Here is a 23,452-nt window from a genome sequence, read left to right on the forward strand (position 1 = left end):
GAGACCCAGGAGGACCTCATTGCTGACACAGACATAAAAGCCAGACTACATTTTGCCAAAATGAACTTGAGCAAGTAAAAATCCTGGGAATACGTCTTGTGGACAGATGAAATCAAGATAGAACTTTTGGGTAAAGCACATCATTCTACTTTTTACCGAAAACGGAATGAGACCTACAAAGAAAAGAACACAGTACGTACAGTGAAATATGGTGGAGGTCCAATGATGTTTTGGGGTTGTTTTGCTGCCTCTGGCACTAGGTGCCTAGAATGTGTTCAAGGCATCATGAAATCTAAGGATTACCAACGGATTTTGGGTTGCACTGTACAGCCCAGTGTCAGAAAGCTGGGTTTGAGTGCGAGATCTTGTGTCTTGCAGGACAATGACCCCAAACATACGTCAAAAGGCACCCAGAAATGGAGGGCAACACAGCGCTGGAGAGTTCTAAAGTGGCCAGCAATGAGATCTAAATACCAGTGAACACCTGTGGAGAGATCTTAAAATTGCTGTTGGGAAAAGATGCCCTTCCAATAAGAGAGACCTGGAGCAGTTTGCAAAGGGTGGTCCAACATTCCGCCTGAGAGGTGTAAGAAGCTTATTGATGGTTATAGGAAGAGACTGATTTCAGTTATTTTTTCCAAAGGGTGTGCAACCAAATATTAAGTTAAAGGACAACTGCAGTGCTAATGAAGTAGTGCTCTAATGTCATTAAATAAGAAGTTATGCAAATTACTAATTGTGCTCCATTACCTTTTCTGGACAGTTTAGCTGCTTTGCTGTCACAGCAAGTTGCTGCCTGGGGCTCTGTCAGTAGTGTCTACCTGTTATTCCCTATGGGGCTGTTGGCTAGGGCGACGCTACGTCACAAACTCCCAGGATCCTTCACTCCACCTGCAGCTCCTCCAACCTCATACATATTCATTAGGCTGTTATGTGCTCTGCTCTAATTGGCTGAGCGCACAGTAGGGGAGTTTCAGGGCTGTAAGCTGAGCCGTTTGGATGTGAGCAGAAACAGAGCCTGTGCCTGCACTCAGCTTCAGCACGGCGTGTGCCCCCCCTCCTCCCCCCTCAGTCTCCATGGTGACATCTGCCCAGGTGCTAAAGTGTGCTGCTGTCAGTGAAGGCAGTAACCCTTTATGTGCCTGCCTCTCACAACCATGTAAGCTATTGTACTGTGTGTCCCTTTTCTCACTGCCCTCTTGGAATAAAGTTTACAGCAGTGTGCTGCTGAGAGAAAACATAGCATTCCTGTGGGTCACTGCTGCTGAGAGGTCCATAAGTCCACATTGTCCCCCTGTCCTCAGTCCCTAAATGTTGCACCATAATCTATCAGTGTTTCCTAACCAGAGCACCTCCAGCTGTTGCAAAACTACAACTCCCAGCATGCCCTGACAGCCGTTGGCTGTCCAGACGTGCTGGAAATTGTAGTTTTGCAACAGCTGGAGGCACCCCTGCAACTCCACACTGTACATTATAGCTATGTAAGCTGTTTTCCAGGCAGCCGCAGCCGACTCTCCTATTGGACAGGGGAGAACATGTGGTGAGGATGGGAGGGGATAACCATAAGGGAAGGAGCTGTGGGCGTCACTTTATTATAATTTTATTATCATTTCCTTGGGGGGAGAGGAGGGGGAGAGCAGCAGCTCACAGGAAGAAGGGACAGGGGGTCATGGGAAATGTAGTCTTTATGACATGGCTGCTTACTGCTTTGGGTGGCCATTACCAGAGAACGGCTGGACCGTTTTGGACAAATGAGGTATCTTTTGGAAAGGTCTTTTAATGAGCTATCAGATGAGGTAAACTTTTTTTTTTTTTTTTTTTTAAAGTACCAGCGCTGCAGATGTCCTTTAATAGTGCCAATAATTTTGTCCAGCCCATTTTTGAAGTTGGGTGTGACGTTGGTCCTGATTTACTAAAAGTGGAGTATAGGTTTCTTTGTGGGTTTTAATTCCCCCAAAAATCCCTACATTTTGCACTTTGCCCTACATTTTACATTTTTTTTTTTTTACACATGCTCTGATCTGTAGGGTTTTCCTCAGCTCAAATCCACCACATTTTCTGTGGAAACCTTAGTAAATATGTTGGATTTTTTGGAAAATGTTGGGAACATGCCCCCTTTCTGTGACCACACCCCATTTTCCTGACAGACACGCCCCCTTTTCGAGATGTCTCAGTAAAATGGAGAGTTGGGGGGTTTTTCAATTCTGGGAGACAGAATTCTGGTGCAATGACAGAATCTGATACTCTCACTACTGATAATGGCCAAAACACATGTAAGGTATCTAATATTACAACAATTTAACCCAAAGGGGTTAACAAGAACCTATATTACTATGTGTTTCATAAAATGTACAAAAAAAAAGTTGCAACAGCACTCTTGGTCAAAAAATGGAGGCTCTTAGCGCACTTTTTGATCAAAATGTGTCCCCCCATCCACCACGCGGTTGTTTTATAAAACGTAACTTTTAATGCGAAATTAATAGAAACTGGTGAGACACACAATTAAAATCACAAGCCCATGTTGTTCCAGTCTGATTCCTGTGATATCTAAATCCCTAATTTGTGACAATGAATAGGTCTTAATTAATAGAACACGGAAATCACAGGTGGTCATGTTATCAGGATCTCTTAGTCTCCCAGGGACAAGCCCCTTCTAATGGGAGTACTTTTTAGAGATGACCCACACTGTGATATCCACTGCCAATGGCAGAGAAAAAGTACCCATATAACTACTGTGCACTGTAGATAGGGTGCTAGAGCCAATGTCACAATACAGGGTATTATGTAGCCAAGAGGGTACAACATGGGCTTGCAAATTAAAAAAGTACGCTGTCACACCCCTACATGTTTCACCACATACGTGGCTTCATCAGGGAGAATGACTGACAGCACCGAGTGTAGAAGTGAAATGGGTTCTATTTACATGAATACCCCTAGCCCTCCCCCCTAGATTCACCAATTGTGATGCTTTCTATCTCACAATTGATGAATCTAGGGGGAGGGCTAGGGGTATTCATATAAATAGAACCCATTTGACTTCTACACTCGGTGCTGTCAGTCATTCTCCCTGGTGAAGCCACGTATGTGGTGAAACATGTAGGGGTGTGACAGCGTACTTTTTTTTTTAATTTGCAAACCCATGTTGTACCCTCTTGGCTACATAATACCCTGTTTTGTGACATTGGCTCTAGCACCCTATCTACAGTGCACAGTAGTTATATGGGTGCTTTTTTCTCTGCCATTGGCAGTGGATATCACAGTGTGGGTCATCTCTAAAAAGTACTCCCATTTGAAGGGGCTTGTCCCTGGGAGACTAAGAGATCCTGATGACATGACCAACTGTGATTTCCGTGTTCTATTAATTGAGACCTATTCATTGTCACAAATTAGAGATTTAGATATCACAGGAATCAGACTGGAACAACATGGGCTTGTGATTTTAATTGTGTGTCTCACCAGTTTCTATAAATTTTGCATTAAAAGTTACGTTTTTGTTAACCCCTTTGGGTTAAATTGTTGTAATGACAGAATCTGATACACAACCTGACAAAACATGTTGGGTTTACAATAGTAAATGAGGGCCATTATGTCCAATTTGCTTTTTTTTTTTTGTTTTTTTTTGTTTAGTTCCAATATACACAAAGGGAATAAACGTGTATAGCAAAACATGTGTTACTGTAATCCTTTTCTGTGAGAAATACTTTCTAGAAAAATTTCAGGGGTGCCAACATTTTACGGCCATGACTGTATGGTCTCAGTTCTTAGGACTTGGGGATCACTCCTCGCAAAACTGCCAAACTGACCAATATCCTTTTAAAGGGGTATTCTGGGCATAAACATCTTATCCCCTATCCAAAGGATAAGATGTCTGATCGCGGGGGGGGGGGGCGCTGCTGGGACCCCCCCCCCCCCCTGATCTCCCTGCAGCACCCGCATTCTATGCGTGGCTGTGTCTCCAGTTTCGGAAACCTCCGGGACTGGGGACGTGGCTTCATGCCACGCCCCCTCCATTCATGTCTATAGGAAGGGGAGTGACAGCCGTCACGCCCCCTCCTATAGACATAGCTTTGTGCCAGTTGTTTTATCTGTTGACTTTATTTTCATGATTAGAAAGGGTTAACCAAAAATTGAAAAAAATGAACACACAAAAACTATCAAGAGAAGAGAGAATTGATTAGTCTTCAGTGGTCACATGTTCAAAATATTTATCTTTATGGAAGCATTTTCAAGCCATAAGCAATATGTTAATTCTCTGTATTGATCTTGTTGGATGACCGGGTTTATTATCTTCGGGCCAAAAGCTTAATTAGCTTCTATTCCAGTATAGTTGGACCATACAATCCCCGGAGAGGTGAGGGACTTGATAGTTTGGGTAGCAGTATAGAGATAAAATCAATAGTCAAGAAAATCAGAAGTCCAATCAGCAAGAACAATATGCTTTTTAGCACTGTTGCATAGTTTGTTTTATAGAAGTATTTCATGGTATTGGTAATTTCTGTGCAGCTCAAGTAATTAAGGGAACTTCACTCACTGAGGGCAGCATACCATAGGGACAGATCTGCTGTTTTAATTTCTATGTCCCTTAGGCTGTAGCATACTGTGAATTAGGATAACCTACAGCGGAAACTACTGCCACTGTCCTCCCCACCGATGATTGACAGATTTCTACTCATCTCTGTGCATAGTGGGAAATCTGTCAATAAGTAGGTAGGCAGGGACAGTGGCAGTAGTGACTTTTCTCTGCCAGTACTGAAAAATGTTGCGTACTTTCATGTGTTGGTTCTCCTAACCTAGAGTAGGCAACAGGATAAGGAATAGACAACTGAAAAGTGTCTGTCCCTGTGTTATGCTACTCTCATCGCAGGGCAGCATAACCTAAGTGACAGGTTCCCTTTTAAGCAGGTCCCCTTTTGTTTGTTGGAGAATGTCAGTATGCAGTGGTTGCTGTTTGCTGTCACATCAAAGTGGATCTTACATAGAATGGAGTTTTTAGATGAAACAGAATGGAGCTGTCCCTGTAACATAGGGCCCACAGTTTGGAAACAGATTCTGACTAGTGTAAATGTTCAAACCTCATAGATATTACAAGTTACACAGTCATTGTATCAATTTTTTATTGGGATCATTGATGCCATAAGATTTTAAGCTTAGTGTTCCACCTTAAATAAATATACATCTGTTTAAATGCAGTAGCAATAATGCATTTAAATTTTTCTGTCAATGAAATCCTGAATAAAAACCTCAGCAATTATGATTTGTCAAACTTTGATTACACAATGAACTTCTTGTGACTATGAAAAACGTACAACTATTACTGAAGAGGAAACCAATGTGTTCTAAAGAAATGTTAACGTTAAGGTTGTCTAGGAAGGTAACACACCTGTCCAATCCGCTGCCATTACTATGGTGCCTGGTTTTCCTTCTGTTCACCTTTTCATGGTCACTGATGCAGAGCGGGCACTCCCAAAAGATCAAAATGGTAGTTAAGCACCGTTGCATCGGTGGATTGAGCAGCTGAGTTTTTGTATTTTTTTTTCCCTACCTTGTCTTGGCATTCAGATTAAACCATAGAGATGTGACTCTATGTAAGGCAGTACTGCAACTTTTTTTTCGTTCTTTAGGCATGCATATGTTTGTGTGTACATACTGCTGGTATCAAAGGGATTTCTGGTGTATAATGAAGATGGCCTATATGTTATTAATATGTGATCTATGGGGAAGGGTCCAACCCACGACACCATCGTTTTTAAGTGCAAAAGAAGTGGTCATAGAGCTCACTGTAGTGCCTCAGTCATTTCACTCCATACTGCACAAAATTAGGTAATTGGATTGCACTGTTAAATTAAGTTTCTCTCAAAAATTATGGCGCTAAACAATCTCACTTTTATCTTTAAAAAGTGCGTATGGTGTCGAAATTAGTCCAGATTATGGACATTTACAAAAACTTAACATGAAAATTGTGGTGAAAGTGTATACTACCTTTTGGAATGGTGTAAGAGCAAGTTAAAAAAATATTGCATTTTTAAACCTTACATTACAAAACTATTTTTAAACTATACTTTATTTTTAATGGAATCTGAACATACCATCTAGTGTGACTAACTTTGAAGTAGATACAGTCTGGAATAATGTGAACCAAAGGCCTGGGACACATAAAAGGAGGTGTCCCAGGCCTTTGGTTCACATTATTCCAGACTGTATCAGAAATGCTGAGTGACTAGCTCACTCAGAGAGGACTTCAGGAGCTGCTGACCTCATCTTCACCGAGCGATACTACATGCAGATATAGGTGTTGTGCCCTGAGCATGACCACTTCTGGTAAGCCTACTTAATTATCCTAAGGGGCTCGCTTGTCTGAACCATCCGCACTAGGAGCGCACCTCTCTTTTTGTCTTTTTCTCTAACTTTGAAGTAGAGGCATTTTTGGCTTTGCTGCTTTGTGGTACTGTCACAGTTGCGCAATTTTACAGTAATATTTTTAATTTTTTTTGCAACAAGAGTTAAAAGGCATCATTTTTACCATGATTTTGTTTATGTTGCACAAAAACACAGCAGAAACAAGCGCGGTACCACGACATTATGACTAGTAAAACATCATGTTAACACAGCCTCTGGTCTCTAAAGAATGCATTAATATCTTGCATATGTAGCTATGTGTGCTTTGCATTTGCCCGCATACATTTTTTTCAGGTTTAATATTGGTGCAAAAAAATGTAACATTTTGGTGGGAAATAGAAAAAGCAAAACCTTACATATTTTGAAAGCAACACAAGTGAGCTACGATTTGTGGTTAAAAAAAGTAAATAATTTAGCTGTAATATACACATATATATATATATATATATATATATATATATATATATATATATATAATATAATGTCTGTGGCCTGCTTAAAAGGAAGTGGGGGGGACATTCTATGACAATATTTAGCGTTTTACTACTGTGTAGATGGGTGGGTGGCACTACTGTAATGACTTGTAAAAGGAAAGGACAACTGTTAGGGTATGTTCTAGAGATGAGCGAATTTTTGGAAAATTCTATTTGACCGATTTTGCTGAATTTCCACCCAAAATGGATCGGTCCGAATTTATTTGCGGCGAATCGCTGTTAAAAATGGCTATTTCTGTCCTACAGAGAGCCTCAATAGGGGTGTAGAACACTTTGCCTTGCTGTAACGGATAGGGTGTGTGCTGGGTTAGTTAAATAATACTGTTATTCAGTATGACATGCAGATCAGAGGCGTTGGTATTAGAATCACTGTCACAGAGCGGTACAATGACAGAGCCTGGAGGTGGCATCAGTATGAGGAGACCATATAGGGGCTGAATGACACAGCGTGGAGGTGGCGGCAGCATTAAGAGACCAAATAGTGGCCGACACAGCGTGGAGGTGGCGGCAGCATGAGGAGACCATATAGTGGCTGAATGACACAGCCTGGAGTTGGCGGCATGACACAGCATGGAGTTGGCAGCAGCATATAGTGGCTGAATGACACGGGAGCATGAGGAGAACAAATAGTGGCTGAATGACACAGCCTGGAGTTTGCGGAAGCATGAGGAGACCATATAGGGGCTGAATGACAAAGCCTGGAGGTGGCAGCAGCATGAGAAGAACATATGGTGGCAGAATGAGACAGCCTGGAGGCGGCAGCAACAGCATCAGGAGTCCTGAAAGTGACCCGGTGACAGAGTGGTGCGGTAGGTGGCAATACCAGTACCCGGTGACTAAGGTGGGTGAAAAAAGTAGAACTTGGCATCAGGCGGGTGGCAGGATCAGAATAGCAGCTGCGGCAGGTAGGCAGAAGAAAACGGTCTCTCTTGTTAAAGTGTTGGTGTGCACAAGTAAGTATTGAGGATATGCATTACATAAAACAAAACTTTTAATAATATGCTTAGGGTAAAATATATGTACCCCAATTTTTTTATTTTTTTTATCAAACAAAAGGAAAGCTATGCAAAAAACACCATGTGCCACCTACATCACCAAGTATTGATGTGATGCAAAGACCTCTAAAAGGTGGAAGGGAACAACGTATGGTCCATTGTGGGGGTAAAAACTTCACCTGTAAGGCCCTACTCTCGCATTATTAATTCCCTTCTTGGCAAGTGTTACTCATGCTGAAAAGGGCAGCCCCACATAAGAACCTCTCCCTATTTCCACCTACCAACACTGCCATTTTCCAGGGTCTTTAGTTGGAAATAGGGATTGGTTCCTGTATGGGGGCCACCCTTTTTAAGAAAAGTAACACTTTACTCAAAAAGGTGGAAGGGAACAACTTATTGTCCATTATAGCAGGTGGAGATAAAAACTTCTTCCCCTGTTAGGCCCAACTCTCACCCTATTAATTCCCTTCTTGGCAAGTGTTAGTCACCCTAAAAATGGCAGCCCCACACAGGAAACTCTCTCTATTTCCACCTAAAAACCCTGGGAAAGGGCAGTGTTTGTAGGGGGGAAATAGGGAGAAATTTCTGTGTGGGGCCGCCCTTTTAAGGGCGAGTAACACTTGCCAAGAAGGGAATTTAATAATGCGAGAGTAGGGCCTTAGAGGACCATGCGTTGTTCCCTTCCACCTTTTTAGAGGTCTTTGCATCACATCAATACTTGGTGGTGTAGGTGGCACATGGTGGTGTTTTGCACAGCTTTCGTTTTAATTTAAAGAAAAATTGGGGTTCATTTTGGGTATATTTTATCCTAAGCATATTATTAAAAGTTAAGTTTTACATAATCTATATCCTCAATACTTGTGGTTTTGATGCGGAGGAATGTCTAACTGGGGAGCAGCGCCTTTTATGTTTAGCACTATCCATATTTGTGAAATGTTGGTGTGGCACCATGATCAATCTACTCTGATGCATCAGGCATTGGTGGGAGGAAATCCTGGCTGATCCATGCCTTATTCATCTTCACAAAGGTCAGTCTCTCCACATTTTTCGTGGACAGACAAGTTCTTTTTTGGAATTACTATGGTCCCCGCCACACTAAACACCTGCTCTGATGGCACACTACTGGTCGGGTAGGACAGCTTTTCAAGGGCAAACTGCTAGTTGCGGCCACAAATCAAGTTTGGCAGCCCAGTAGTCTAGTGGATCTTCAGGGTGTGTTGGCATGGTCAAGGTATGCCACCACCTGCTTGTTCAGGTCCTGCTCCTGGCCTACCTGCCAGTGGGTGGAAAAAAAATAAATAAAAAAGGCACCCATTTTTTACCAGTAGTGAGGGTCCAATAAGGTGGAGAGCCAGAAGTCCTCCCGCTGCCAAATGGTGGCAATTCGGCGATCACTATGCAAGCAAGTGAGCATGCATCGTGCCATTTGTGCAAGTGACTCGAGGGACTCTCTGCCTCCATCTCCACTGCATACTGCCACTGTTTCTGTGTCCTCTGTCTCGCCTTCCTCATAACCCTCTGGCTGCTCCTGCTCCTCCTATCCTGTCAGATGACTAGAAAAAACGCCCACCTCGCGAAACCTAAACTCTGCTCCACTGTACCTTTCCCCCTCCGCCTCCTCCAGTTCAGCCTCCACAGGGCTCATGTGGCCATGAGATGTAGGTGCCACGTCTCCAGTGCCCTGACCAGCCATTGTTTCCAACACGTGTTGTAATAGATGAAGCAGTGGAATGATGTTGTTCATCCAGTAATCCTGGCGACTGACTAATGTGGCTTCCTCAAATGGCCTGAGCAAATGGCAGGTGTCACGTATGACCTGCCACTGGTTGACATTGAAGTTACGCAGGGCAGTCCCCCTATCCACTTGGATCATCAAGAAAATGGTGATGGCTTTTCTCTGTTCGCATAGTTGGTCCAACATACGGAGGGTGGAATTCCAACGTGTGGAAACGTCGCAAGTGCCGTTCTGACTCTGCAGCTGAAGGAGGGTGTGCTTTTCGGTGTATGAGTGGCTGAAGTGCATGCAAAGTTTCCTTCCCATTGTTAGGATGTCTTGCAAATGTGGGGAACACTTAAGGAACCGCTTGACAACCAGATTGAACTCGTGTGTCATGCAGGGCGCATGGCTCAGGCTTCCTTGTCGCAGCGCAATCAAGATGTTCTTCCCGTTGTTGGTCACCATGGTTCCCATTTCCAGTTTTCCTGGAGTAAGACATAATTCGAATTCTTGAATGATTTTTAGCAGTTCCTCCCACTGAGACTTGTCTGGGAAGTGGAGGATGAGGAGGTGGAGTCGCACACTGTTACAGGACCAACAACCTTAGAGCGTGGAGGCGGAAGCAGCATGACATGTCCAAGTTGCTGTTGTGGCTGTGCGGGAACCACATTCACCCAGTGCGCCGTAAAGGACACGTATTGTCCCTTACCATAGTTACAGCTCCACACGTCTGCGCTGCTGTGCACTTTGGTACACACCCACAGGCTCAAGGACTGGCCCACCTTCTGTTCCACAAAATTGTGCAGGACTGTTACTGCCTTTTTTTGCAAAGAAGTGACCTCGGCTCGGCACAAGCCATCAGTTCTCTGAAATGTGCAGAGTCCACCACTTAAAAAGGGAATGACTGCAGCACCAGCAACTTGGACAGGAGCACATTCAGCTTCTGCGCCATTGGATGAGTGGGCACATACTGTTGTCTCTTGGACTTGGCTTCGCCGATGGATTGCTGGCGGAACGACTGACTCGAAGTAGAAGGAGGAGGAGCATCTGGAGCAACAGAAGATGGGTATGACACACAGCTCCCTTCGACTGAGGTGGTGGAGCCTTGGCTGTCTGAAACGGGGGGCGTGCCACTGGGTGATGCAGCAGGCTGGACAACCACATCAGAGCCACGGTTCTCCCAGGCCGCTTCATGGTGACGCTGCATATGTTGACACAGGTCCGTGGTGCCAACATTGGGACCCTGGCCATGCTTCACCTTGTGCTGACACATCTTGCATGTGGCTATGTTAACCTCCTCCGGATGATTGATGGAAAAACTGCCACATCGCAGAGTAGCTGATTTTCCCACCAACAGTCCGCACTAATTGACGGCTACTGCCGCTGACTCCATGAACCCCTGTTCCACTACCTCCCGGGAAGGTGGGCTACCCCAGACACGTTTTGGCTCCAGACCTTCCACTTCTCCCACCATGCTGACTACCAGCCATGCTACCGCCTTGCTTGCTCGGCCTCTACCTTACGGGCAACCTGCAACCCTCTTCTCCTGATGAGGATGAAGCCCCTTCTGCATCCAGGTCCCAAGTGCAATCGGCTTCATCATTATCATCATCATCATCATCAAGTTGTCTGCACGGCACTGAACAGGTTCCTTAACAGTGTCTGCTTCAGGAGCCTGAACGCTTGCAACACCACCTCTCACGCCACTCTCCTCATCACTACTTGCCCTCCTAGTGGAGGAAGCGTTTGATGTCTCCTCCACTTCTTGGCTGGGCAGTAGCTGCTGACTGTCCTCTAGTAGATCGTCCTTACTTAATAGTGGAGCTGAACCCACAACATAAGATACTTCTGTGGGGTAGGGAACAGCATAGGACAGAGGCAATGGGAGGACAGGGACTGCTCCCGGGCCATGCCAACTGAGGGTTGTATTTGAGGAACCCACCAACTGTTGACTGGGGGTGTCAGATGTCACTTGTGATGAAGTGGATGACCTTGTTAACCAATCGATGACTGCAGATGGGTTGCTGGTTGAGACACGACCGCTAGCTGATAACGGGAGCTCAGGCCTCTCGCTGCGACTCCTGTTGCCACTCACCCCTAGTCTGCTGTGACCTCTGCCTGATGAATTTAGGCCTCTGCCACTGTCAACTATTGAATTAAGCTTTTTCCTTTTTAAAAGGCAGAAAATCAAAACCATTAGCACATTGTACATTTTTTCTTAAATGACATTGCATAAATAACATTATTTTATACACCTTTTTGTTAATGTTTTTGTCAACATCCCAACCAATCTTCACTCGTCATTCACAAATAATGATTATTCTATGTCTATAATATTTCATCTTTGGGCATCTCATTAAAAATGGGCCAAGACCCAGGAAAACCTGATGCGATCTTGTCTGAACTTCTAGCGTGTGCTAAAACACTTAGAAAAATAGTCTGTTAATGATGTGGAATAAATTGTCAGATTTGGGGAGATGATGAAAACTAAATATGGATAATTCTTGTGGCTCAGTGCAGCTTGGTTAAATGTTTAAAATGTTAGTCTCCGGGGAAAGTGATTGGTGCTTAAAAGTTTTACAAATTGACAGCATCTCCTTACTCCATTTTTCATCCTAAAGAAGTCTGCAAATATGTGTAGCTCAAGTCATTATGGTACATCAGTGATTCTAATTAGCTAAACAGGAGTTTGTTTCAGTCATTGATCTTCATAAACCTCTTGACAGAGCCTAATTTCTTGGTGTTTTTTTCTCCTAATCTCGGCCTTTTAGTAGGACATGTAGAATTCTACTTAGAGGAACAAAAAAAGCAGACAATGTAATATGGCTCCATAGTAATTTCATGAGTTTTGTGAAGATCAAATGATGTGTGTGTGTGTGTTTAATTTTTTTCTTCTTCTCTACGTTTAGTTGGTTTATGCTATAGTGTGTTCAATTGATTTGTGAATCAATAAACAAAAAGAAAGCAAAGTGGCCTATTTCGCCTTTTAATATCAGTCATAGGGTCTGTTCACGTCACATTTTTGACCTGTTTTTAGTTTGTCACTGTCACCTTTAGACTAATAGGGTTCCCACTCTCGTAGAAAACTAATTTTCAAAGTAATTTTGAGTGGTCACCTCAAGAGGTTTCCCAGTATATACAAGTTTGAGACAGAATAAGAGAAGCTAGATTGACACTTTATGCAAAAATGTTACATAGAAAAGCCGATATTCGAAGTCTCAGCCAAGAAACACCCAAGACATACTCTGAACAGCTCTTTCTTTCATTTATTTTACTTTAGAATGGGCTGATGGTAATATGCAGTATAGGAATTGACTTCAATGATCTACATAGAAGAATGGAAGTCCAGCATAGTGATGCTTGTTCAGTGACGGTTCCGCTCCCTCGTGACATCACGCCCCACCCCCTCAATGCAAGCTTACGGGAGGGGGTGTGACGACCATCACGCCCCCTCCCATAGACTTGCATTGAGGGGGCCACTGTATTGGGAGTCATCAGACACGGAGCGATCTTCACTTCGTGAGGCTAATAAGTGGGTGCTGCAGGAGAGATCGCGGGAGTCCCCAGCGGTGGAACCCCGCAATCAGACCTCTTATCCCCTATCCTTTGAATAGTAGATGAGATGTCTATGGGCGGAGTACCCCTTTAATCTTTGGGGATAATGGTCACAGCTAATTTTTTTTCTCTTCTATTTTAAATTGCATTTATCACTAAAGAATAACACCTTTACGTAAGTACAAATTATATTAACAATGTATAATAAATCTTTCCTTTTTATCAGGGAAAAAAATAAAGCCGAGGCCAAAGACAGAAAAGTTCTGGAAATCTTGCAAACAAAAGACAGCAAAATACAGGAGCTAGAACAGGTTTGTTATTGCATGTGTATATAGAATGGTGCATGCCACTTTTTTTTGTGTAACATCAATCTCTTAATAAATGTGTCCCACTTTGTCAGTACAGAATTAGATGGTGGCTTTACAGTTAAAAGGGTTTCCTATAAAGAACACAGAGGGAAGCGAGTCCAGATTTGCTTATGCCGACTTGCTTGTGGGAGGATGGACTCACTGGGACCATCAAGATCACTAGTACTGGGGACCCTAACTTTTACCACTTAACTTTTTAGGTGGGACATCTTTTCATGAGACAACAAGAAATTACACTCTGCTACAGTGTAACGTAGTGAGTGCACTAGAAATGTTGTGTCAGAATATCTCAACTCAAATCCATTAATGTCTGAACATTGGCAACAAAAGGGAGTACCGCCCTTAGTGGTCCCAAAGTGTCAATATTTTGTGTGGCCACCATTATTTTCCTGCACTGTCTTGTCACAGGTTGTCAATCCTCTTCCATTCCTCCATGACAATATCCCTGAGCTGGTGGATATTAGAGACCTTGTGCTCCCCCTACCTTCTGTTTCAGGATTCCCCACAGAAGTTCAATAGGGTTTAAGTGTGGAGACATGCTTGGCCAGTCCATCACCTTTTACCTTCAACTTCTTTAGCAAGGCAGTGGTCATCTTGGAAGTGTGTTTGCGGTTGTTATGTCGGAATTCTGCTCTGTGGCCCAGTGCCCGAAGGGGGAATCATGTTCTGCTCAGGTCAGGCGGCGGGTCTTGTGCGCTGTGTGGATAGTAAAGTATGAAGAGTGACGTCCCCTGCCAGCTCCTCTGCGTGGTTTCAGTGACGTTACTCCTCATTCCTTGCAGCCGCCGCTGGTCAGAGTGGCTGCAGCGCCGGCTGCTTGTTAAAGTTCAGCAGCCTGGCCGCGGCCACTTTAGAACAGTCACCTCTTCATACTTTGCTATCTACACAGCCCACAAGAACTGCCGCCTGACCTGAGCCTGCCAAAGCACGGCCAAGTAAGAGATGATAAAACTTAACCCCTTAAGGATGCAGGGCGTACCTGTACGCCCTGAGTCCGCTCCCTTTCTATAGCTGGTCGGGCCCGGCACCTAGCAATGGCCGGGACCCATGGCTAATAGCGTGGGGCACTGATTGCGGTTCTACGCGCTATTAACCCTTTAGACACGCCATTCAAAGTTGATCCGCAGTGAAACTAAATTGCTCCCGGCTAGCTCAGTGGGCTGTTCGGGACCGCCGCAGTGAAATCGTGGCGTCCTGAAAAGCTGTAGGACACGAGGAAGGTCCCCCTACCTTCCTCCTGGTGTCCGATCGCCAAATGACTGCTCGGTGCCTGAGATCCAGGCTTGAGCAGTCAAGCGGCAGAATCATAGATCAATGTTATCTTATGGGATAACAAAGATCAATGTAAATGATCAGTATGTGCATTGTTATAGCCCCCTTTGGGAGCTATCAACTGCAAAAAAAAGGGAAAATATATATATTTTTTTTAATAAAGATCATTTAACCTAGGGCTGGGTGGTATACCGGTTCATACCGAATACCGGAATTTTTGGGCTGCACGATATATGAATTTTTCCCATACCGCAATACCGGTTGGGCCCCTCCCCCTCGGGAATGAATTATCAGCCCAGCGATGCTCTGTCCCCACATCGGGGAACTAATCATATGTGACCCACCAGCGCTGTTCTGCTCCCCCCCCCTCCCCCCCACCAAATCATGTTACCCGCCAGCGCTGTTCCGCTCCCCTCCCCCAATTATCAGCCCAGCGGGGTACTACTCACATATGTCACCCGCAAGCACTGCCCTCCTCCTCTTTGTTGGGGGCCGCCGACGCTGGAACTCTATACTGTACGCCAGTGGTCTCCAACCTGCGGACCTCCAGATGTTGCGAAACTACAACTCCCAGCATGCCTGGACAACCAACAGTAGGTCCGTAGGTTTGAGACCACTGCTGTACGCTGTATCCCTATGCCCGGGATGCAAAAAATAATTAACTTGCCTACGTCGGCCTCATGCAGTTCCTTGGGACTGGAATGGCGGACAGCCGTCAGCCTATCACCGGCCGCAGCGATGTCCCGCCCCGGCCAGTGATAGGTTAAACGCACTGTCATGTAAGAAGCCGGCCAGAGCTTCTTACATGACAGTGGGCTCAGCGATCACTGGCTGGGGCGTGACATTGCTCCGGCCGGTGATAGGCTGACTGCTGTCCGACGTTCCCGTCCCAGCGTAAGGCCGACGTAGGCAAGTTAAAGTTTATTTTCTTTATCTTTTGCATCCCGGGCATAGGGATACAGTGTACAGCAGTGGTCTCAAATCTGCGGACCTCCAGCTGTTGCATATGTGAGTAGTACCCCGCTGGGCTGATAATTAATTGGGGGGAGCAGAACAGCCTTGGCGGGTAACTTGATTTGGGGGGGGGGGGGTTAGAACAGTGCTGGCGGGTAACAGGATTTGAGTGGGGGGAGCAGAACAGCGCTGGCGGGTAACATGATTTGGTGGGGGTGAAAGAAATACCATTATATACAGTGGAACCGCCATAAGTTACAAAAATACTGTGATACACATATTTGGTCATACCGCCCAGCTCTAATTTAAACCCTTCCCTAATAAGTTTGAATCACCCCCCTTTTCCCAATAAAAAAAAAAAAAGGGTAAATAAAAATAAACATATGTGGTATTGCTGCATGCGGAAATGTCTGAATTATAAAAATATATCTTTAATTAAACCGCACGGTCAGTGGCGTACTCGCAAAAAAATTCCAAAGTCCAAAATAGCGTCTTTTTGCTCACTTTTTATATCATGAAATAATGAATAAAAAGCGATCAAAAAGTCCAATCAATACAAAAATGGTACTGCTTAAATCACTTCAGATCACTGTGCAAAAAATGAGCCCTCATACCGCCCCGTACGCAGAAAAATAAAGTTATAGGGGTCAGAAGATGACAATTTTAAACGTAAAAGTTTTCCTGCATGTAGTTATGATTTTTTCCAGAAGTACGACAAAATCTAACCTATATAAGTAGGGTATCATTTTAACCGTATGGACCTACGTAAATATATGGTGCCATTGTTAACAAAAAATTACTGCGTTTCTTTTTCTTAAATTTTGTCTCACAATGATTTTGGCATAGATTTTGGGGTAAAATGACTGATGTCAATAGGTGGCACAAAAAATAAGCCATCATATTGATTTTTAGGTGCAAAATTGAAAGTGTTTTTAAAAGGTAAGGAGGAAAAAATGAAGTACAAAAAAACGGAAAAACGCTCAGTCCTTGAGACCTTGTAACATTAACAGGTCACATGACAGGATTTTAGTTTTGGCTCAGTAGGGCAAATGGCATTAACCCCTTAAGGACTCCGACAATTTTATTTTTACGTTTTAGTTTTTTCCTCCTCGCCTTCAAAAAATCATAACTCTTATATTTTCATCCACAGACAAGTATGAGGGCTTGTTTTTTGCACGACCAGTTGACCGTTGTAATGCCATCTCTCACTTTACCTTAAAATGTATGGCACAACCCAAAAAATACTATTTGTGTGGTGAAATTAAAAAGAAAACCGCAATTTTGCAAATTTTGGAAGGTTTCGTTTTCACGCCGTACAATTTAAGGTAAAAATGACGTGTTCTTTATTCTTTGGGTCAACACGATTAAAATGATACCAATAATGATATACTTTTCTATTACTGTTGCGCTTAAAAAAATCTCAAACTGTTTAACCAAATTAGTACGTTTAAAATCCCCCTACTTTGAAGACCTATAACTTTTTCACTTTTCTGTTTAAGCGGCGGTATGAGGGCTCATTTTTTGTGCCGTGATCTGTACTTTTTATTGATACCATATTTGCTCATATAAAACTTTTAATACTTTTTTAATAAATTTTTTTGGAATAAAATGTTATAAAAAAGCAGCTATTTTGGACTTTTTACATTTTTTTTTTACATTTTTACGGTCACGCCGTTCACCGTACGGTATCATTAACATATTATTTTAATAGATGGGATATTTATGCACGCGGCGATACCAAATATGTATATAAAATATTTTTCTTACACTTTTTGGGGGTGTAATAGGGAAAATGGGACAATTTACGTTTTTATTGGGGGAGGAGGGTTTTCACTTTTTTAAAAATTTTTTTACTTGAATTTTTTTTTACTCCTTTTTACTTTTTTATTTTTTTTTTTTATAGCAAACATTCGATTGCTAATACTGTTCAGTGCTATGTATAGGACACAGCACTTATCAGCATTATCGGTCATCTTCTGCTCTGGTCTGCTCGATCGCAGACCAGAGCAGAAGACCCCGGGAGACGGCCGGAGCAAGGTGAGGGGACCTCCGGCCGCCATGCTGGATGATCGGATCGCCGCGGCAGCACTGCGGGCGATCCGATCATTCATTTAAAGTACCACAATGCTGAATATGCCGTGATCTGTATTGATCACGGCATCTGAGGGGTTAATGGCGGACATCCGTGCGACCGTGGATGTCCTCCATTACGGGCGGGTCTCTGGCTGCAATCAGCAGCCGGGACCTGCCGTGTATGACGCGAGCATCGCTCCGATGCTCGCGGTTATGCATAGGACGTATATGTACGTCCTGGTGTGTTAAGTACCAGCTCACCAGGACGTACATTTACATCCTGTGTCGTTAAGGGGTTCAACAGCATTCAGACAGTGACACAGTTCAAATGCACGACTTCCCGCTGCCACAAAAGCAAAACAAAACCTGCTTGTCTAAGCACTGGTTGCACATGTTAGTTTGCAGGTGGCTGTACAGGTGGCTTACTACCAGCCACCTGCTAAAACGGACATCATATGTGTTACCTCAGACAAATGGCAATTGTACCAGGAAATGCTAGCAGTCCTCAATTTCTCCACAGCCTCTCTTGCAAACGGACTCTCGCCTAGTTTTACAGTTTGACTAGCTGTCTTCAGCACCTGGGCTAGTCTGAAAACCTTAACCCCTTAAGGACGCAGACAATTTTATTTTTACGTTTTCGTTTAAATTTAAAAATACATGAAGTAAAAGTAGTACATACAAAAAGGAATAAAAGCATAAAAAATGGGGCAACATCACTGGGACCCCCACATTGTAATAGCCTGTAAAAGCAAAATCTTACATAAATGATCATATACCCAAAGACAGGCTATACAGACCGTAGAGGAATTACAGACTGTAACAGTGCAGGGACCAGGAAAGTGTCATTGTAATTGTACGGACTTGAACATTCCTTGAATCCTTGAACTTGGAAGCTCGCCGGGCAGTGATCGAAATGGGATGCCTGCTGAAATCATTCAGCAGGCATCCAGAGCCAATAGAACAACAGGGATCCAGCTCTCAGGAATGAGGAAGGTAATTCAAAGTTAGCTTTTACTGGCTCATATTAAAACATCATAAACAAACCAAAAGAAAAAAAGGGGGGAGAAAGGGGGGGCGCACCCCTAAAAACAGTACACCGACACGTTTCGAGCTACTGGAGAGCTCCTAGTCATGGATCCCTGTTGTTCTTATGGTTCTCATTTACGGGAAGCGGCCCGGATTCATCCGAGCTCAAGGTGCTCCTACCCAGCCCAAGTCTCCAGAATTTGCTACGAAGTGGATGGTGAGCTGAGCATTTTTTCCTTTTGCTGTTGTATACATATCCCGAGCCAATACCCCCCCCCCCCCCCCATGTCTGCGATCGTCGCAAATCACCGGTGAATAGTGGCGATTCCGGGTCATATGGCTCTCCGGTGACCCGGAAAATAAGGGGGATTGGGGGGTCCCCCTGAAGGGATAGGAGTTAGGTGGCAGGTGCCACCCCTCCTATCCCTGCTATTGGTCGATCAGAAGCGATTGACCAATAGCAGATCGGGGGTGAGGGGGGGTTAAACTTCGGTTCCCCCACTCTTCCCACCCACTGTAATCCAGGCAGAGCAGGGGAACCGTCGGTGACTGGCTCCGGAGGTCACTTACTATTGGTGTCAGCGGGCGTTATGACGTGCAGACTACGGAAGCCGGTGAGTTGCCTTGCAACATCTGGAGGGCTACAGTCTGAGACCACCATACAGTGGTATCTAAACTTTAGCCCTCCAGATGTTGCAAAAATACAACTCCCAGCATGCCCAGACAGCTGTTTGGGCATCCAGGGATATGTAGTTTTGCAACAGCTGGAGGGCTACAGTTTGGAGATCCCTGTGCAGTGGTTTCTAAACCTGTGGTCCTTCAGATCTTGCAAAACTACAACTCCCAGCATGCCCAAACAGCAATCAGCTGTCTCTGCATGCTGGGAGTTGTAGTTGCGTACCTGGTACACTGGTTGGAAAATACTGAGTTAAGTAACAGAACCTAACTGAAGGTTTTCCAAGGTTTGCCCCCCCCACGTGAATGTACAGGGCAGTGAGTTTTCCTGCTTCAAGTTTGAGCTGCGGCTAATTTTCCGCTGGAGGGCAAACTCCTAGCGGGAAACTTACCGTAAACCCCTGCCAGTGCGAATGTACCCTAAAAACACTACACGAACACATAATAAAGGGTAAAACACTACATATACACCCCCTTACACTGTTCCCCCAATAAAAATGTATCGTACGGCAGTGTTTCCAAAATGGAGCCTCCAGCTGTTGCAAAACAACAACTCCCAGCATTTCCGGACAGCCACGGACTGTCCAGGCATGCTGGGAGTTTAGCAACAGCTGGAGGCACCCTGTTTTGAAATCACTGGCGTAGAATACCCCTATGTCCACCCCTATGCAATCCCTAATTTAGTCCTCAAATGCGCATGGCGCTCTCTCACTTCGGAGCCCTGTCGTATTTCAGGGAAACGGTTTAGGGCCACATATGGGGTATTTCCGTACTCGGGAGAAATTGCACTACAAATTTTGGGGGGCTTTTTCTCCTTTTACCCCTTATGAAAAGGAAAAGTTGGGGGCTACAGCAGCCTGTTAGTGTAAGTTTTTTTTTTTTTTACACTAACAGGCTGGTGTTGCCCCATACTTTTTATTTTCACAAGAGGTATAAGGAAACAAAGACCTCCAAAATTTATAACGCAATTTCTCCTGAGTACGGAAATACCCCATATATGGGCGTAAAATGCTCTGCGGGCGCACAACAAGGCTCAGGAGTGAGAGCGCACTATGTACAGTTGAGGCCTAAATTGGTGATTTGCACAGGGGTGGCTGATTTTGCTGTGGTTCAGACATAAAGGCAAAAAAATATCCATATGTGGATGTAAAGTGCTCTGCGGGTGCACTACAATGCTCAGAAGAGGAGTGAATTGAAGGCCATGTGTGTTTACAAAGCCCCCATAGTGCCAAAACGATGGACCCCCCCCATGTGACCCTATTTTGGAAACTACACCCCTCACGTAATGTAATAAGAGCTACAGTGAGCATCTACACCCCACAGGTGTCTGACAGATTTTTCAATCAGTGGTCCGTAAAAATGAAAATTTATATTTTTCATTTGCACAGCCCACTGTTCAAAAGATCTGTCAAATGCCAGTGGGGGTGTAAATACTCACTGCACCCCTTATTAAATTCTGTGAGGGGTTTAGTTTCCAAAAGGGGGTCACATGGGGGGGGGGGGGTTCACTGTTTTGGCACCACGGGGGGCTTTATAAACGCACATGGCCATAAAATTTGGGGAAAAAACTGCATTTTTGTCGTCAAACACCTGTAGAGTGTTAAGGCTCACTGTACAACTTGCTACATTCATTGAGGGGTGTAGCTTCCAAAATAGTAGGCCATTCATGTTTTTTTTGTTGTTTTGTTTGCTGTTCTGGCACCATAGGGGCTTCCTAAATGCGACATGCCCCCCAAAAACCATTTCAGCAAAATTAGCTTTCCAAAAGCCAAATGTGACTCCTTACCTTCTGAGCATTGTAGTTCGCCCGCAGAGCACTTTATGTCCTATTATGGGGTATTTCCATACTCAGAAGAGATGTGGTTACAAATTTTGGGGGGCATTTTCTCCCATTACCCTTTGTAAAAATGGTAAATTTGGGGAAAAAAACTGCACTTTGGTGAAAGAATATTTTTTTTCATATACACATCTGATTTTAACGGAAAGTCGTCAAACACCTGTGTGGTGTTAAGGCTCACTGTATCTCTTGTTACGTGCCTTGAGGGGTGTAGTTTCCAAAATAGTATGCCTTGTGGTCTTTTTTTGATATTCTGGCACCATAGGGGCTTCCTAAATGTGACATACCCCTCAAAAACCATTTCAGAAAAACCCACTCTCCAAAATCCCATTGTCGCTCCTTCCCTCCTGAGCCCTCTACTGCGCTCACCGAGCACTTCACATAAACATATGAGGTATTTCCTTATTCGAGAGAAATTGGGTTACACGTTTTGGAGTCTTTTTATCCTATTAACCCTTGTAAAAATTCAAAAACTAGTTTTACAAGAACATGCGAGTGTAAAAAAATGATTTCAAATTTTCTCCTTCACTTTATGCACTGCTATTCCTGTGAAACACTTAAAGGGTTAACAAACTTTCTGAATGTCATTTTGAATACTTTGAGGGGTGCAGATTTTATAATGGGGTCATTTATGGGGTATTTCAAATATGAAGGCCCTTCAAATCTACTTCAAAACTGAACTGGTCCCTGAAAAATTCCGATGTTTGAAAATTTTGTGAGAAATTAGAAAATTGCTGCTGAACTTTGAAGCCGATACCAACATAAAGTAGACATATTGTATATGTGAATCAAAATATAATTTATTTGGTATGTCTATTTTCCTTACAAGCAGAGAGCTTCAAAGTTAGAAAAAACTTCAGGGATTTGGGATTCCTATCGCCCGACGCCCGGGACAAGCAGTTTCGGGCGCCGGGCAGGTGAATTTTTCCGGCCCTTAGCCTGGCTTCTGACGAGCGCGGTGGCGCTCAGCAATCTGTATGGAGCGGGCTCCCTACTCGTGCCCGCTCCATACTCTGCAGCCCCCGGCTGTTTTCAGTAGCCGGGGGCTGCCGCTAATAGCCAGCATGCGCCGATCGCCGCGGTTGGCTATCAACCCTTTAGATCGCTGCTGTCAAAGCTGACAGCGGCATCTAAAGGGACATGTGAATGCTCCCTGGTGGGCTAGTGGGGTGGATTGCCCCCAAAGTGTGATCGCAGGGGGGCGATCCACTATAGAGGTAGCCGGAGGGCTTACCTCTGTTCCTTGCTGTCCGGCTCTGTCATTGATAGAGCCTGACTGGACCAGGCTCTATCAATGTATTGCAGAGCTCACAGATCAATGAGTTCAATAGAACTCTATTCATCGGTATGAGGAATCTAATGATTCCTCCTATAAGTCTTATTAAAACTTTTTTTTATACACTTTATTAAAGTTTAAAAAAAAACACACGTTAACCCTTCCATGTTAAAAGTTCAAATGACCCCCTTTTGCTATATAAAAACATGCAAATATAATAAAACTAAACATATTTGGTATCGCTTCGTGTGTAATTGTACGACCTATTAAAATATAACATTTATGTATCCCGTACGGTAAATGGGAAAAAAAAAAACCACAGAATTGCAATTTTTATAATATCCCCAGAAAAAAAGTTAAAAAGCGATTTAAAAAGTCAGATCAATACCAAAATGGTACCGATACAAAAAACAGATTATGGTGCAAAAAATTTGCCCTCATACAGCCTGATATGTGAATAAAAAAATAGTTACAGGGGTCAAAAAATGGCAATTAAAAAAATTCAAAAAAGTTCAGAAGTTTATTTTTAATTAGTAAAACATGACATAAATTATATAAAATCTGGTATCGCTGTAATCAGTCCGGCCTAAAGTATGAAACTAACATGTTATCTCAACCACAAGGTAAATGATGTAGAAAAGAAAACCACCAAATCTGCAAAATTATCTTTTACTATTTCAATTTCACTTCACCTAATATATATAGATATATATATATATATATATATATATATATGAAAATATATTTAAAAAAAATTCTATTTTTATTTTTTGTCCAGAGAATGTTATGGAACAATTAAAAGGTATCATTATAG

At 43.6% G+C, this 23,452-nt stretch overlaps 1 protein-coding gene across 4 annotated transcripts in view; it reads left to right on the forward strand.

The window, feature by feature from the left end:
• Positions 1-23,452, forward strand: part of CNTLN (centlein) — a 419,445-nt gene that overhangs the window by 60,167 nt on the left and 335,826 nt on the right. For all 4 annotated transcript variants that reach the window (XM_056552149.1, XM_056552148.1, XM_056552151.1 and 1 more), the window contains exon 4: positions 13,384-13,468. In XM_056552149.1, coding sequence (XP_056408124.1) covers positions 13,384-13,468 — 85 coding nt within the window. The remainder of the gene's footprint in view (positions 1-13,383; positions 13,469-23,452) is intronic.

This window comes from Hyla sarda, chromosome 1 (assembly GCF_029499605.1).
Source record: "Hyla sarda isolate aHylSar1 chromosome 1, aHylSar1.hap1, whole genome shotgun sequence".
Lineage (NCBI taxonomy): Eukaryota > Metazoa > Chordata > Amphibia > Anura > Hylidae > Hyla > Hyla sarda.